General features: G+C 47.6%; 2 protein-coding genes across 2 annotated transcripts in view; one reads left to right on the top strand and one right to left on the bottom strand.

Moving 5' to 3' along the window:
- The window catches only part of LOC138351445 (uncharacterized), an 11,292-nt gene extending 11,291 nt beyond the window's left edge, over window position 1 (bottom strand). The window contains exon 1 of the mRNA XM_069303271.1: window position 1. This exon is cut by the window's left edge and continues 98 nt beyond it. Coding sequence (XP_069159372.1) covers window position 1 — 1 coding nt within the window.
- A 263-nt stretch (window positions 2-264) lies between these two features.
- On the top strand, window positions 265-17,207 carry LOC123751194 (streptococcal hemagglutinin-like). Its single transcript, XM_069303270.1, has 5 exons — window positions 265-315; window positions 1,997-3,208; window positions 3,291-4,106; window positions 4,205-4,767; window positions 16,532-17,207. The coding sequence occupies exons 1-5, from the start codon at window positions 265-267 to the stop codon at window positions 17,205-17,207; spliced, it is 3,318 nt and encodes a 1,105-aa protein (XP_069159371.1).
- Window positions 17,208-17,423: the final 216 nt, after the last annotated feature.

The following is a 17,423-nucleotide window of genomic DNA, read 5'->3' as shown; positions in this document are numbered from 1 at the left end:
TATCGAAGTCCCCTTACCCATATCGAAGTCCCGTTACCCATATCGAAGTCCCGCTTACCCAAAGACTGACTATTCTAGAGGCATCAATCCCACAACAGTTGACTAACTCCCAGTTAGGCCTATCTATTTTCTGTTAGCTGAATAGATGGCTCGCGTTCAATGGGACACTCTTGCCGGGAATCGAACCCCTGGCCCAAGGCGGCAAGTGGATCAGGGTACCAAGGGTACACTAACGGATTCTGTAATCCTACTGTTTACCCAAACATGAGGTTGTCTGAAACAAGGATAAGCTCAACAGAACTTGTTTCAACTCAAGTAAGTTCTGTTCTACAGAACAAAACTTGATTTTTTTTTATTTCCCATCTAAAACTTAGATGAAAACATATAACTGATTACAAACAGGAAAATTAATACATATTAAACTAATTAAGTGTATTGTGAAGGAAGGAACTATCTGAAGCCGCCAAGCCATTACGACTATATAGCGCTGGGAAGAGGTCAGGATAAGGATTTGGGATGGGACGGGGAAAAGGAATGGTGCCCAAACGCTTGGGGACGGTCGGGGATTGAACGCTGACATGCCTGGAAGCGAGACCGTCTCTCTACCGTCCGGCCCAAGTGGTTGGGCTAAGTGTCTTGTGACAGATCGTAAAATTGGAGAAATTAGTTGGAGAGGTAAAATCATAAACCAGCCTACTGAGGTGAGGTGAGGTGAGGTGAGGTGAAGGGAGGTGAGGCGAGGTGAGGGGAGGCGAGGTGAGGTGAGGTGAGGTGAGGTGAGGTGAGGCGATGTGAGGTGAGGTGAGGTGAGGTGAGGTGAGGTGATGTGAGGTGATGTTATGTGAGGTGAGGTGAGGTGAGGTGAGGTGAGGTGAGGTGAGGTGAGGTGAGGTGAGGTGACGGGAGGTGAGGCGAGGTGAGGCGAGGTGAGGCGAGGTGAGGTGAGGTGAGGGTAGGTGAAGTGAGGTAAGGTGAGTGGCGGGGGGCATCCGAAGGTCAGTCAGAGAAAACTTCCAATACTTTTGAAACGTATTAAAACTTGGAGGTTGTGCCAGTGGGCTACACCAAGCCAATACACCCACACACACACAAAGGCGCCTTCCTTACTTGGATTACTACACTGTCACTCAGGCAGCATCAGTTGTCACTAGTTACAAACGGCTCACAGGAGACGATGAGTCACAATAACGAGGCTGAAGACATGATGACCACACCACAGATCAGAAGATGAAGAGACGACGACTTTTCGGTCCGTTTTGAACGATTATCAAGTCGCTTCAAGTCACATATGGCTTGATAGTATATATACTATCAAGTATATAAGTATATATACCAAAGTATATATATACCGAGGGACAACCAAATTAGAAAGTAAAAATCGGTACTATTGAGTTGGACAAACCGGAAAACTATTTTCTACTTATGTTGCAAAGACAAACTACATTAACCCAACCTTCCTAGGCCTCATATTAGGTGATATATATATATATATATATATATATATATATATATATATATATATATATATATATATATATATATATAAATATATATATATATATATATATATATATATATATATATATATATATATATATATATATATATATATATATATATATATATATATATATATATATATATATATATATATATATATATATATATATATAATATTCCTAGGTGATATATTAGGCCTGGGAATATTTATGTATGTTTTTTAGTTTAATTTGTCCAATTCTGTCAATGAATAGTACAAAGTTCTACTATCTAAATTCATAGAACAGCAATCTTCGTACTCTGGTGCACAGAACGACAATTTAAACAGGAGAATGAGTTGCGTGATAATGGTCCAGGGACGACCGAAACGTCGTCGTCTACCCATCTTCTGGTGTGTGGTTCGGTCACCACTTGTACTCACATAGTTATGCTTGCGGCAACACATGATCCAACACAACAGGCAACACATGAGGCAACACATGAGGCAACACAATAGGCAACACATGATGCAACACAGCAGGCAACACATGATGCAACACATGAGGCAACACATGAGGCAACACATGAGGCAACACAACAGGCAACACAACAGGCAACACATGAGGCAACACAGCAGGCAACACATGATGCAACACAACAGGCAACACATGAGGCAACACAGCAGGCAACACATGAGGCAACACAGCAGGCAACACATGAGGCAACACAACAGGCAACACATGAGGCAACACAACAGGCAACACATGATGCAACACAACAGGCAACACATGAGGCAACACATGATGCAACACAGCAGGCAACACAGCAGGCAACACATGAGGCAACACAGCAGGCAACACATGATGCAACACAACAGGCAACACATGATGCAACACAACAGGCAACACATGAGGCAACACATGAGGCAACACATGATGCAACACAGCAGGCAACACATGATGCAACACAACAGGCAACACATGAGGCAACACAGCAGACAACACATGATGCAACACATGAGGCAACACAGCAGGCAACACATGATGCAACACAGCAGGCAACACATGAGGCAACACAACAGGCAACACATGAGGCAACACAACAGGCAACACAACAGGCAACACATGATGCAACTCAACAGGCAACACATGAGGCAACACAACAGGCAACACATGAGGCAACACATGAGGCAACACAGCAGGCAACACATGATGCAACACAACAGGCAACACATGAGGCAACACATGAGGCAACACATGATGCAACACAGCAGGCAACACATGATGCAACACAACAGGCAACACATGAGGCAACACATGAGGCAACACAGCAGGCAACACAGGAGGCAACACAGCAGGCAACACATGATGCAACACAGCAAGCAACACATGATGCAACACAGCAGGCAACACAGTCGGCAACACATGAAGCAACACATGAGGCAACACATGAGGCAACACATCAGGCAACACATGAGGCAACACATGAGGCAACACATGAAGCAACACATGAGGCAACAGATGAAACAACACAGCAGGCAACACATGAGGCAACACATGAGGCAACACATGAAGCAACACAGCAGGCAACACAGTCGGCAACACATGAAGCAACACATGAGGCAACACATGAAGCAACACAGCAGGCAACACATGAAGCAATACAGCAGTCAACACAGCAGGCAACACAGCAGGCAACACAGCAGGCAACACATGAAGCAACACAGCAGGCAACACAGCAGGACACATGAAGCAACACAGCAGGCAACACATGAAGCAACACAGCAGGCAACACATGATGCAACACAGCAGGCAACACATGAAGCAACACAGCAGGCAACACATGAAGCAACACAGCAGGCAACACAGCAGGCAACACATGAAGCAACACAGCAGGCAACACATGAAGCAACACAGCAGGCAACACAGCAGGCAACACATGAAGCAACACCGCAGGCAACACATGAAGTAACACAGCAGGCAACACATGATGCAACACAGCAGGCAACACATGATGCAACACAGCAGGCAACACATGAAGTAACACAGCAGGCAACACATGATGCAACACAGCAGGCAACACATGATGCAACACAGCAGGCAACACATGATGCAACACAGCAGGCAACACATAAAGTAACACAGCAGGCAACACATGATGCAACACAGCAGGCAACACATGAAGTAACACAGCAGGCAACACATGATGCAACACAGCAGGCAACACAGCAGGCAACACATGATGCAACACAGCAGGCAACACATGATACAACACAGCAGGCAACACATGATGCAACACAGCAGGCAACACATGATGCAACACAGCAGGCAACACATGAAGCAACACAGCAGGCAACACATGATGCAACACAGCAGGCAACACATGAAGCAACACAGCAGGCAACACATGAAGCAACACAGCAGGCAACACATGAAGTAACACAGCAGGCAACACATGAAGCAACACAGCAGGCAACACATGAAGCAACACATGAAGTAACACAGCAGGCAACACATGATGCAACACAGCAGGCAACACATGATGCAACACAGCAGGCAACACATGAAGTAACACAGCAGGCAACACATGAAGCAACACAGCAGGCAACACATGATGCAACACAGCAGGCAACACACAGCAGGCAACACATGAAGCAACACAGCAGGCAACACAGCAGGCAACACATGAAGTAACACAGCAGGCAACACATGATGCAACACAGCAGGCAACACATGATGCAACACAGCAGGCAACACATGAAGCAACACAGCAGGCAACACATGATGCAACACAGCAGGCAACACATGAAGCAACACAGCAGGCAAGACATGAAGCAACACAGCAGGCAACACAGCAGGCAACACATGAAGCAACACAGCAGGCAACACAGCAGGCAACACATAATGCAACACAGCAGGCAACACATGAAGCAACACAGCAGGCAACACATGATGCAACACAGCAGGCAACACAGCAGGCAACACAGCAGGCAACACATGATGCAACACAGCAGGCAACACATGATGCAACACAGCAGGCAACACATGAAGGAACACAGGAGGCAACACATGAAGCAACACAGCAGGCACCACATGAAGGAACACAGCAGGCAACACAGCAGGCAACAAAGCAGGCAGCACATGATGCAACACAGCAGGCAACACATGATGCAACACAGCAGGCAACACATGAAGGAACACAGGAGGCAACACAGGAGGCAACACATGAAGCAACACAGCAGGCACCACATGAAGGAACACAGCAGGCACCACATGAAGGACACAGCAGGCAACACAGCAGACAACACAGCAGGCACCACATGAAGGAACACAGCAGGCAACACATGATGCAACACAGCAGGCAACACACGAAGCAACACAGCAGGCAACACCCCTCCCCTCATCCCAACACTACCAAGGAGTTACACCAACAAAATCAGGCCTAAGCGGTCGTTTGTCTCAGGGTGTTGTAAGCCTCATTTATTTGAGGTTATGAGTCAAGATTTACCGGTGGGATTAATAGGAGCATATATTAAAGCCGGGCATCTGTCTCCAGCATCCATGCATCTTGCCTCCCTCGCTCCTTCTCCAGTGGCAACACGTTGAAAGAGAAAGAGGACGATTAAGTTAACATTGTCCCAGGCTGTGACAACTCCTCAAGGCGTCCACTGTGGAGGTCACGAGTTGGGAAGGTAAAGTTCTGAGGTTATCTACAATCTAAGAGAGCTAGAGGAACACACATGGCAAAATAGGAGAAAGACTACAATGAAATACAACCTCTATACGAAATTTCTATTAAAGAGGACATGTGAAGAACTCAGCAAGAGACTTCAGATCTTTACAATGGAACCAACGATGAAACCATGATTGGAAATCTGGGGGAAATTGACAACATTGTCAATTTAAGAGGGTAAAATACACCAAGACGAAGCAAATATATCAAAATCTGTCCGAGCTCCAGACATAGTCTCACCAGGTCAGGGAGGCTGCAGAAATAATCTATCACCTGCTACACCAATTTATAATAAAACTTTAAAGGCAGGAAATCTCCCACAATTTTGGAAACGACAAACACAGTCCCAATGTTTAAAATAAAGGGGGACCAACAGGAGGGTTTAAATTACAGACCAGTTTTATTGACAAATATTCCGTGTATAGTGCTGGAAAAAGTCGTGTCATCAGGTTGAGAAAGGTGGAGCACCTGGACACGACCGGATTGGTAACGAAAGGGCAGAATAGATTTAGAAATTGAAAGTCGTGTCTGACAAACTTAATTGAGTTCTATGACAGGGTTACTAAAATAAGACAGAAAAAGAGGAAAGCTGTGCACACTATATTTTCCCAAATTGTCGGAAAGCCTTCGACACTCCTCCCCATAAAAGGCTGCCGGACAAGACGGAGAACCAGGCTGCGATAACTGGAAAAAGACTGAAGTGAGTGAGGGAGAATCTGAAGGACAGAGAGCACAGAGTCACAGTCAGGAAGGAGAAGGAGGATTCGAACTGGAATCGAAACCAGTTCGATTCCAGTAACAAGTGGAAAAGCCAAACGAGTCGAAGAAATGTAAGGAAATGCTCGTATACTGTTCAACGAGAGCTCGTCAAGTGACACACACTAAATGACGTTGTAGAAGCCACCTCCATCCACAACTTTAAGGCCAGATTCGACAAAGAATTTGAACGTTAGGAAAGTTATATTATATCACTACGGGACGAGCAGGGCGGATAGCAGGCACAGGAAGAGATCTCACCTTCTCTTATACACTGTAATACACAGCTGGGAACATCCACCACCACATCACACAGCTGGGCACATCCACCACCACCACACACAGCTGGGCACATCCACCACCACCACACACAGCTGGGAACATCCACCACCACCACCACACACAGCTGGGCACATCCACCACCACCACCACACAGCTGGGAACATCCACCACCACCACCACACACAGCTGGGCACATCCACCACCACCACCACACAGCTGGGAACATCCACCACCACCACATCACACAGCTGGGAACATCCACCACCACCACATCACACAGCTGGGCACATCCACCACCACCACCACACAGCTGGGAACATCCACCACCACCACCACACACAGCTGGGCACATCCACCACCACCACCACACAGCTGGGAACATCCACCACCACCACATCACACAGCTGGGAACATCCACCACCACCACCACACACAGCTGGGAACATCCACCACCACCACCACACACAGCTGGGAACATCCACCACCACCACCACACACAGCTGGGCACATCCACCACCACCACATCACACAGCTGGGAACATCCACCACCACCACATCACACAGCTGGGCACATCCACCACCACCACACACAGCTGGGAACATCCACCACCACCACACACAGCTGGGAACATCCACCACCACCACCACACACAGCTGGGAACATCCACCACCACAACACACACAGCTGGGAACATCCACCACCACAACACACACAGCTGGGCACATCCACCACCACAACACACAGCTGGGAACATCCACCACCACACACACAGCTGGGAACATCCACCACCACCACCACACACAGCTGGGCACATCCACCACCACCACACACAGCTGGGCACATCCACCACCACCACACACAGCTGGGAACATCCACCACCACAACACACACAGCTGGGAACATCCACCACCACCACCACACACAGCTGGGAACATCCACCACCACCACCACACACAGCTGGGAACATCCACCACCACATCACACACAGCTGGGAACATCCACCACCACAACACACACAGCTGGGCACATCCACCACCACAACACACAGATGGGAACATCCACCACCACCACACACAGCTGGGAACATCCACCACCACCACCACACACAGCTGGGCACATCCACCACCACAACACACACAGCTGGGAACATCCACCACCACAACACACACAGCTGGGAACATCCACCACCACCACCACACACAGCTGGGAACATCCACCACCACAACACACACAGCTGGGAACATCCACCACCACAACACACACAGCTGGGAACATCCACCACCACAACACACACAGCTGGGCACATCCACCACCACCACCACACACACAGCTGGGCACATCCACCACCACCACACACAGCTGGGAACATCCACCACCACCACACACAGCTGGGAACATCCACCACCACCACATCACACAGCTGGGAACATCCACCACCACACACAGCTGGGAACATCCACCACCACAACACACACAGCTGGGCACATCCACCACCACAACACACACAGCTGGGAACATCCACCACCACCACCACACACACAGCTGGGCACATCCACCACCACCACACACAGCTGGGAACATCCACCACCACCACACACAGCTGGGAACATCCACCACCACCACATCACACAGCTGGGAACATCCACCACCACCACCACACACAGCTGGGAACATCCACCACCACAACACACACAGCTGGGAACATCCACCACCACCACCACACACAGCTGGGAACATCCACCACCACCACCACACACAGCTGGGAACATCCACCACCACCACCACACACAGCTGGGAACATCCACCACCACAACACACACAGCTGGGAACATCCACCACCACCACCACACACAGCTGGGAACATCCACCACCACAACACACACAGCTGGGCACATCCACCACCACAACACACAGATGGGAACATCCACCACCACCACACACAGCTGGGAACATCCACCACCACCACCACACACAGCTGGGCACATCCACCACCACAACACACACAGCTGGGAACATCCACCACCACAACACACACAGCTGGGAACATCCACCACCACCACCACACACAGCTGGGAACATCCACCACCACAACACACACAGCTGGGAACATCCACCACCACAACACACACAGCTGGGAACATCCACCACCACAACACACACAGCTGGGCACATCCACCACCACCACCACACACACAGCTGGGCACATCCACCACCACCACACACAGCTGGGAACATCCACCACCACCACACACAGCTGGGAACATCCACCACCACCACATCACACAGCTGGGAACATCCACCACCACACACAGCTGGGAACATCCACCACCACAACACACACAGCTGGGCACATCCACCACCACAACACACACAGCTGGGAACATCCACCACCACCACCACACACACAGCTGGGCACATCCACCACCACCACACACAGCTGGGAACATCCACCACCACCACACACAGCTGGGAACATCCACCACCACCACATCACACAGCTGAGAACATCCACCACCACCACCACACACAGCTGGGAACATCCACCACCACAACACACACAGCTGGGAACATCCACCACCACCACCACACACAGCTGGGAACATCCACCACCACCACCACACACAGCTGGGAACATCCACCACCACCACCACACACAGCTGGGAACATCCACCACCACAACACACACAGCTGGGAACATCCACCACCACCACCACACACAGCTGGGAACATCCACCACCACAACACACACAGCTGGGAACATCCACCACCACAACACACAGCTGGGAACATCCACCACCACCACCACACACAGCTGGGAACATCCACCACCACAACACACACAGCTGGGAACATCCACCACCACAACACACAGCTGGGAACATCCACCACCACCACCACACACAGCTGGGAACATCCACCACCACCACATCACACAGCTGGGAACATCCACCACCACATCACACAGCTTGGAACATCCACCACCACCACATCACACAGCTGGGAACATCCACCACCACCACATCACACAGCTGGGAACATCCACCACCACAACACACACAGCTGGGAACATCCACCACCACAACACACACAGCTGGGAACATCCACCACCACAACACACAGCTGGGAACATCCACCTCCACATCACACAGCTGGTAACATCCACCACCACATTACACAGCTGGGAACATCCACCACCACCACAACACACAGCTGGAAACATCCACCACCACATCACACACAGCTGGGAACATCCACCACCACACACAGCTGGGAACATCCACCACCACCACAACACACACAGCTGGGAACATCCACCACCACCACCACCACCACACACAGCTGGGAACATCCACCACCACAACACACACAGCTGGGAACATCCACCACCACCACACACAGCTGGACACATCCACCACCACCACACACAGCTGGGAACATCCACCACCACCACAACACACAGCTGGGCACATCCACCACCACCACACACAGCTGGGAACATCCACCACCACCACCACACACAGCTGGGCACATCCACCACCACCACCACACAGCTGGGAACATCCACCACCACAACACACACAGCTGGGCACATCCACCACCACAACACACACAGCTGGGAACATCCACCACCACAACACACACAGCTGGGAACATCCACCACAACACACACAGCTGGGAACATCCACCACCACCACAACACACAGCTGGGAACATCCACCACCACAACACACACAGCTGGGAGCATCCACCACCACCACCACAACACACACAGCTGGGAACATCCACCACCACAACACACACAGCTGGGAACATCCACCACAACACACACAGCTGGGAACATCCACCACCACAACACACACAGCTGGGAACATCCACCACCACAACACACACAGCTAGGAACATCCACCACCACATCACACACAGCTGGGAACATCCACCACCACATCACACACAGCTGGGAACATCCACCACCACATCACACACAGCTGGGAACATCCACCACCACAACACACACAGCTGGGAACATCCACCACCACAACACACACAGCTGGGAACATCCACCACCACAACACACAGCTGGGAACATCCACCACCACCACCACACACAGCTGGGAACATCCACCACCACCACATCACACAGCTGGGAACATCCACCACCACATCACACAGCTGGGAACATCCACCACATCACACAGCTGGGAACATCCACCACCACCACCACACACAGCTGGGAACATCCACCACCACCACCACACACAGCTGGGAACATCCACCACCACCACATCACACAGCTGGGAACATCCACCACCACATCACACAGCTGGGAACATCCACCACCACATCACACAGCTGGGAACATCCACCACCACAACACACACAGCTGGGAACATCCACCACCACAACACACAGCTGGGAACATCCACCACCACATCACACAGCTGGGAACATCCACCACCACAACACACAGCTGGGAACATCCACCACCACATCACACAGCTGGGAACATCCACCACATCACACAGCTGGGAACATCCACCACCACATCACACAGCTGGGAACATCCACCACCACAACACACACAGCTGGGAACATCCACCACCACATCACACAGCTGGGAACATCCACCACCACATCACACAGCTGGGAACATCCACCACCACATCACACAGCTGGGAACATCCACCACCACCACATCACACAGCTGGGAACATCCACCACCACATCACACAGCTGGGAACATCCACCACCACAACACTCACAGCTGGGAACATCCACCACCACAACACACAGCTGGGAACATCCACCACCACATCACACAGCTGGGAACATCCACCACCACCACATCACACAGCTGGGAACATCCACCACCACAACACACACAGCTGGGAACATCCACCACCACATCACACAGCTGGGAACATCCACCACCACAACATACACAGCTGGGAACATCCACCACCACAACACACACAGCTGGGAACATCCACCACCACATCACACACAGCTGGGAACATCCACCACCACATCACACACAGCTGGGAACATCCACCACCACATCACACAGCTGGGAACATCCACCACCACAACACACAGCTGGGAACATCCACCACCACATCACACACAGCTGGGAACATCCACCACCACATCACACAGCTGGGAACATCCACCACCACAACACACAGCTGGGAACATCCACCACCACAACACACAGCTGGGAACATCCACCACCACATCACACACAGCTGGGAACATCCACCACCACATCACACACAGCTGGGAACATCCACCACCACATCACACACAGCTGGGAACATCCACCACCACATCACACACAGCTGGGAACATCCACCACCACATCACACAGCTGGGAACATCCACCACCACATCACACACAGCTGGGAACATCCACCACCACATCACACAGCTGGGAACATCCACCACCACATCACACAGCTGGGAACATCCACCACCACATCACACAGCTGGGAACATCCACCACCACATCACACACAGCTGGGAACATCCACCACCACAACACACAGCTGGGAACATCCACCACCACATCACACACAGCTGGGAACATCCAACACCACATCACACAGCTGGGAACATCCACCACCACATCACACACAGCTGGGAACATCCACCACCACATCACACAGCTGGGAACATCCACCACCACATCACACAGCTGGGAACATCCACCACCACATCACACACAGCTGGGAACATCCACCACCACATCACACAGCTGGGAACATCCACCACCACATCACACAGCTGGGAACATCCACCACCACATCACACAGCTGGGAACATCCACCACCACATCACACAGCTGGGAACATCCACCACCACCACATCACACACAGCTGGGAACATCCACCACCACATCACACAGCTGGGAACATCCACCACCACATCACACAGCTGGGAACATCCACCACCACATCACACAGCTGGGAACATCCACCACCACATCACACAGCTGGGAACATCCACCACCACATCACACAGCTGGGAACATCCACCACCACATCACACAGCTGGGAACATCCACCACCACATCACACAGCTGGGAACATCCACCACCACATCACACAGCTGGGAACATCCACCACCACATCACACAGCTGGGAACATCCACCACCACATCACACAGCTGGGAACATCCACCACCACATCACACACAGCTGGGAACATCCACCACCACATCACACAGCTGGGAACATCCACCACCACATCACACAGCTGGGAACATCCACCACCACATCACACAGCTGGGAACATCATGACACTACAACCACTACCTTGGGACTCCAAAATATTTACATTCTTTAAGACTTTTTCAAATACTTTTATAAGTGTATTCTGTTTTGAACATTCTCGAGTGTGTAAATAACTCTTTTTATATATATATATTGAACATTCTTAAAAGTAAGTTTAACACCTGTAGTGTATGTTAATAGACAGTTGCCTGTGAATGTTCTCAATAGACATTTGTCTCTGAATAACCATCAATATGTTCAACCCAGCATCTTTTTTATTAATTAATCTGTATAAATAAAAATGTAAATGTTCGTTTGTTAAAAAATCGTTAATCTCCGAAAGTTCTTCACCGATTGGCGCGTGTTTTTATATACCTTCTATATACATGCCTCACCTATGACAGGAAAAAAGAAGTTTTTTTTTGTATACAGCGCCATCTGTTGAACGTAAGAGCAACACACGCAGTAATCTACAAAAGTTCTTCATTGATTGCTTTCAAATTTTGACAGAACGTTCCATTCTAATATGCGCGTGTTTGTATACACCTATTATACAGATGCCACCCCTGTGACAGCTATACTATATATGTTACAATTCTATTTCAATGTTTCTAATTGCATTGATAAATATAATTTTCATTGATTTTGATTTATTTTCACTTTGATTTAATTATTTTGTGTGACATTGCGTTGGAATTGAGCTGTGTTGTTTACCATACCGTTCATTTCCTGAGTATACTTTATTTGTGTATTTTTTTCATTTTTTTCATTTCGTTTTTAGCTGTTCTTATTTTTCAGTGATGGGACCATCAGATCATTTGATGTTCCCATTTTTCTGATGGGAACATCAGATCATTTGGGAACGCATCGGACGAGGGAGTGGAGAAAGGTGGGGAGGACGAGGGGACGGGGAAGTGGGGAATGATGGGAAGGACGAGGAAGTGGGGAATGATGGGAAGGACGAGGGGACGAGGGAGTGGGGAATGGTAGGGAGGACGAGGGGACGAGGGAGTGGGGAATGGTTGGGAGGACGAGGGGACGAGGGAGTGGGGAATGATGGGAAGGACGACGGGACAGGGGGAGGTGGGAATGGTTGGGATAACAGGGGGGGGGGGCAGGGGAGGGCTACTGTGGCTCAGCAACGGGCATGTATTGTTGAGTTACAGCAACACGTGCCCGGGTATAGCTAGTTTAAAATATATATGTTCAAGAGTTTAAAATTTTAGTTTAAAATAAATGTTTTCAAATAACTGAGCTATGGGTATTGTTTCATCCATAGTGTCCTTGTTATTGTTTCATTCATACTGTTCTTGTTATTGTTCCATCCATAGTGTCCTTGTTATTGTTCCATCCATAGTGTTCTTGTTATTGTTCCATCCATAGTGTTCTTGTTATTGTTCCATCCATAGTGTTCTTGTTATTGTTCCATCCATAGTGTTCTTGTTATTGTTCCATCCATAGTGTTCTTGTTATTGTTCCATCCATAGTGTTCTTGTTATTGTTCCATCCATAGTGTTCTTGTTATTGTTCCATCCATAGTGTCCTTGTTATTGTTCCATCCATAGTGTCCTTGTTATTGTTCCATCCATAGTGTCCTTGTTATTGTTCCATCCATAGTGTTCTTGTTATTGTTCCATCCATAGTGTTCTTGTTATTGTTCCATTCATAGTGTTCTTGTTATTGTTCCATCCATAGTGTCCTTGTTATTGTTCCATCCATAGTGTTCTTGTTATTGTTCCATCCATAGTGTTCTTGTTATTGTTCCATCCATAGTGTTCTTGTTATTGTTCCATCCATAGTGTCCTTGTTATTGTTCCATCCATAGTGTTCTTGTTATTGTTCCATCCATAGTGTTCTTGTTATTGTTCCATCCATAGTGTTCTTGTTATTGTTCCATCCATAGTGTCCTTGTTATTGTTCCATCCATAGTGTCCTTGTTATTGTTCCATCCATAGTGTTCTTGTTATTGTTCCATCCATAGTGTTCTTGTTATTGTTCCATTCATAGTGTTCTTGTTATTGTTCCATCCATAGTGTTCTTGTTATTGTTCCATCCATAGTGTTCTTGTTATTGTTCCATCCATAGTGTTCTTGTTATTGTTCCATCCATAGTGTTCTTGTTATTGTTCCATCCATAGTGTTCTTGTTATTGTTCCATCCATAGTGTTCTTGTTATTGTTCCATCCATAGTGTTCTTGTTATTGTTCCATCCATAGTGTCCTTGTTATTGTTCCATCCATAGTGTCCTTGTTATTGTTCCATCCATAGTGTCCTTGTTATTGTTCCATCCATAGTGTTCTTGTTATTGTTCCATCCATAGTGTTCTTGTTATTGTTCCATCCATAGTGTCCTTGTTATTGTTCCATCCATAGTGTCCTTGTTATTGTTCCATCCATAGTGTTCTTGTTATTGTTCCATCCATAGTGTTCTTGTTATTGTTCCATCCATAGTGTTCTTGTTATTGTTCCATCCATAGTGTTCTTGTTATTGTTCCATCCATAGTGTTCTTGTTATTGTTCCATCCATAGTGTTCTTGTTATTGTTCCATCCATAGTGTCCTTGTTATTGTTCCATCCATAGTGTCCTTGTTATTGTTCCATCCATAGTGTCCTTGTTATTGTTCCATCCATAGTGTTCTTGTTATTGTTCCATCCATAGTGTCCTTGTTATTGTTCCATTCATAGTGTTCTTGTTATTGTTCCATCCATAGTGTTCTTGTTATTGTTCCATCCATAGTGTTCTTGTTATTGTTCCATCCATAGTGTTCTTGTTATTGTTCCATCCATAGTGTTCTTGTTATTGTTCCATCCATAGTGTTCTTGTTATTGTTCCATCCATAGTGTTCTTGTTATTGTTCCATCCATAGTGTCCTTGTTATTGTTCCATCCATAGTGTTCTTGTTATTGTTCCATCCATAGTGTTCTTGTTATTGTTCCATCCATAGTGTTCTTGTTATTGTTCCATCCATAGTGTCCTTGTTATTGTTCCATCCATAGTGTCCTTGTTATTGTTCCATCCATAGTGTTCTTGTTATTGTTCCATCCATAGTGTCCTTGTTATTGTTCCATCCATAGTGTCCTTGTTATTGTCCTGTGGGGAATTTTCCCAGCAGAATTTTTCTTGTTCATTAATTATTGATAAAATTATTAATTTAGTAAACTTTTTTTAATTTATTATTATTAATTCAAAGCGGATTGTATATGTAAAATTGGACTGTGTATTCTGAGATAGTCCTGCCAGGACTATCATGTTCTCTTCTGTCATGTTCATAGAAAACGGCACCATCCGTTTGTAAGCGTTGCGGGTCAGACGCCAACGGTAGATACACAACAGAGAGCGTACAGGACGCCCGCCAAGCTTGGAAGTTGGTAGTCATGTATCATTATAAGTATTAAAGTCAGTAACCAAGTTATGGCTTTATATCAACCCTACAACCAAGACTTCCTCAGCAACACACAACACCACATTTTCCTGCTCACATATATGGGAAATATGTGATACATCCATATCACATGTTTGTTTTCCTGCTCACATATTTATGTATGTATACTACCTATCAAATACTTGAATTAATAGAATATATGAGTTAGTATTGTACTAAGTACTAGTACTATTGTTCCTTTTAGTACCATTGTACTAAAATGGGTTAGTACAATAGTAAATGCAGCTGTTATATAGAATATATTTGGTTATCCAGCCGTGTAGATGTACTGATATAAATTTTTTAAATTTTTCCCAGAGGGGCGAGTTTATTGGGCAGCGCCACTCATCCTGTGAGTGGACGTACCGCTTTAGCAGCATGTACTACACTCCCCAATAGGAAGAAAACCCGCTGGGTTGTTCATCTTGTCACTCCTCAGCGGGTTTACTTCCTACTGGGGAGTGTTGTTCATGCTGCTTTGGCGGTGTGTTCACTCACAGGTGTTCTGATCGTGTGCGCCGCGTGGCCTGTGGTCGAACCAATATGGCGTCAAGACAAGTTATGGACAGAACCATTATGGCGTCAAGACAAGTTATGGTCAGAACCAATATGGCGTCAAGACAAGTTATGGACAGAACCATTATGGCGTCAAGACAAGTTATGGACAGAACCAATATGGCGTCAAGACAAGTTATGGACAGAACCAATATGGAGACAAGACAAGTTATGGACAGAACCATTATGGCGTCAAGACAAGTTATGGACAGAACCAATATGGAGACAAGACAAGTTATGGTCAGAACCAATATGGCGTCAAGACAAGTTATGGTCAGAACCAATATGGCGTCAAGACAAGTTATGGACAGAACCATTATGGCGTCAAGACAAGTTATGGTCAGAACCATTATGGCGTCAAGACAAGTTATGGACAAAACCATTATGGCGTCAAGACAAGTTATGGACAGAACCATTATGGCGTCAAGACAAGTTATGGACAGAACCATTATGGCGTCAAGACAAGTTATGGTCAGAACCATTATGGCGTCAAGACAAGTTATGGTCAGAACCATTATGGCGTCAAGACAAGTTATGGACAGAACCATTATGGCGTCAAGACAAGTTATGGTCAGAACCATTATGGCGTCAAGACAAGTTATGGTCAGAACCATTATGGCGTCAAGACAAGTTATGGTCAGAACCAATATGGCGTCAAGACAAGGTATGGACAGAACCAATATGGCGGCAGGACAAGTTATGGTCAGCCTTAACATAGCAGGATACATAGCCTTAACTCTCCAAGTGGACAAACCACTTGAGTCAGCCCCTATTCGTACCCGACATAACATTCGTATCTAGACCCGTATCTTCTCGACATTTCACAACGTCCCTAAACTGATGTACTAACTTGCCCGAACCTAACCTAACAGAGGACCACACCAATAGAAAACGGGACATCACATCAATTTAGCGAGTCGCGATACTTA

This window comes from Procambarus clarkii, chromosome 49 (assembly GCF_040958095.1).
Source record: "Procambarus clarkii isolate CNS0578487 chromosome 49, FALCON_Pclarkii_2.0, whole genome shotgun sequence".
Classification (NCBI taxonomy): Eukaryota; Metazoa; Arthropoda; class Malacostraca; order Decapoda; family Cambaridae; genus Procambarus; species Procambarus clarkii.
The sequence above is the reverse complement of the archived record's forward strand: the minus strand, read 5'-3'. Positions and strand labels throughout refer to the sequence as shown.

Excerpts from the sequence above, each read along its gene's own strand:
- LOC123751194 (XM_069303270.1), top strand. The coding sequence starts at position 265 with ATGAGGTTGTCTGAAACAAGGATAAGCTCAACAGAACTTGTTTCAACT. Across the intron at positions 4,107-4,204 it reads CACATGATGCAACACAGCAG|GCAACACATGATGCAACACA; the intron begins GCAACACACAGC and ends GCAACACAGCAG. Across the intron at positions 4,768-16,531 it reads CCACATGAAGGACACAGCAG|TTATGGTCAGAACCAATATG; the intron begins GCAACACAGCAG and ends CGTCAAGACAAG.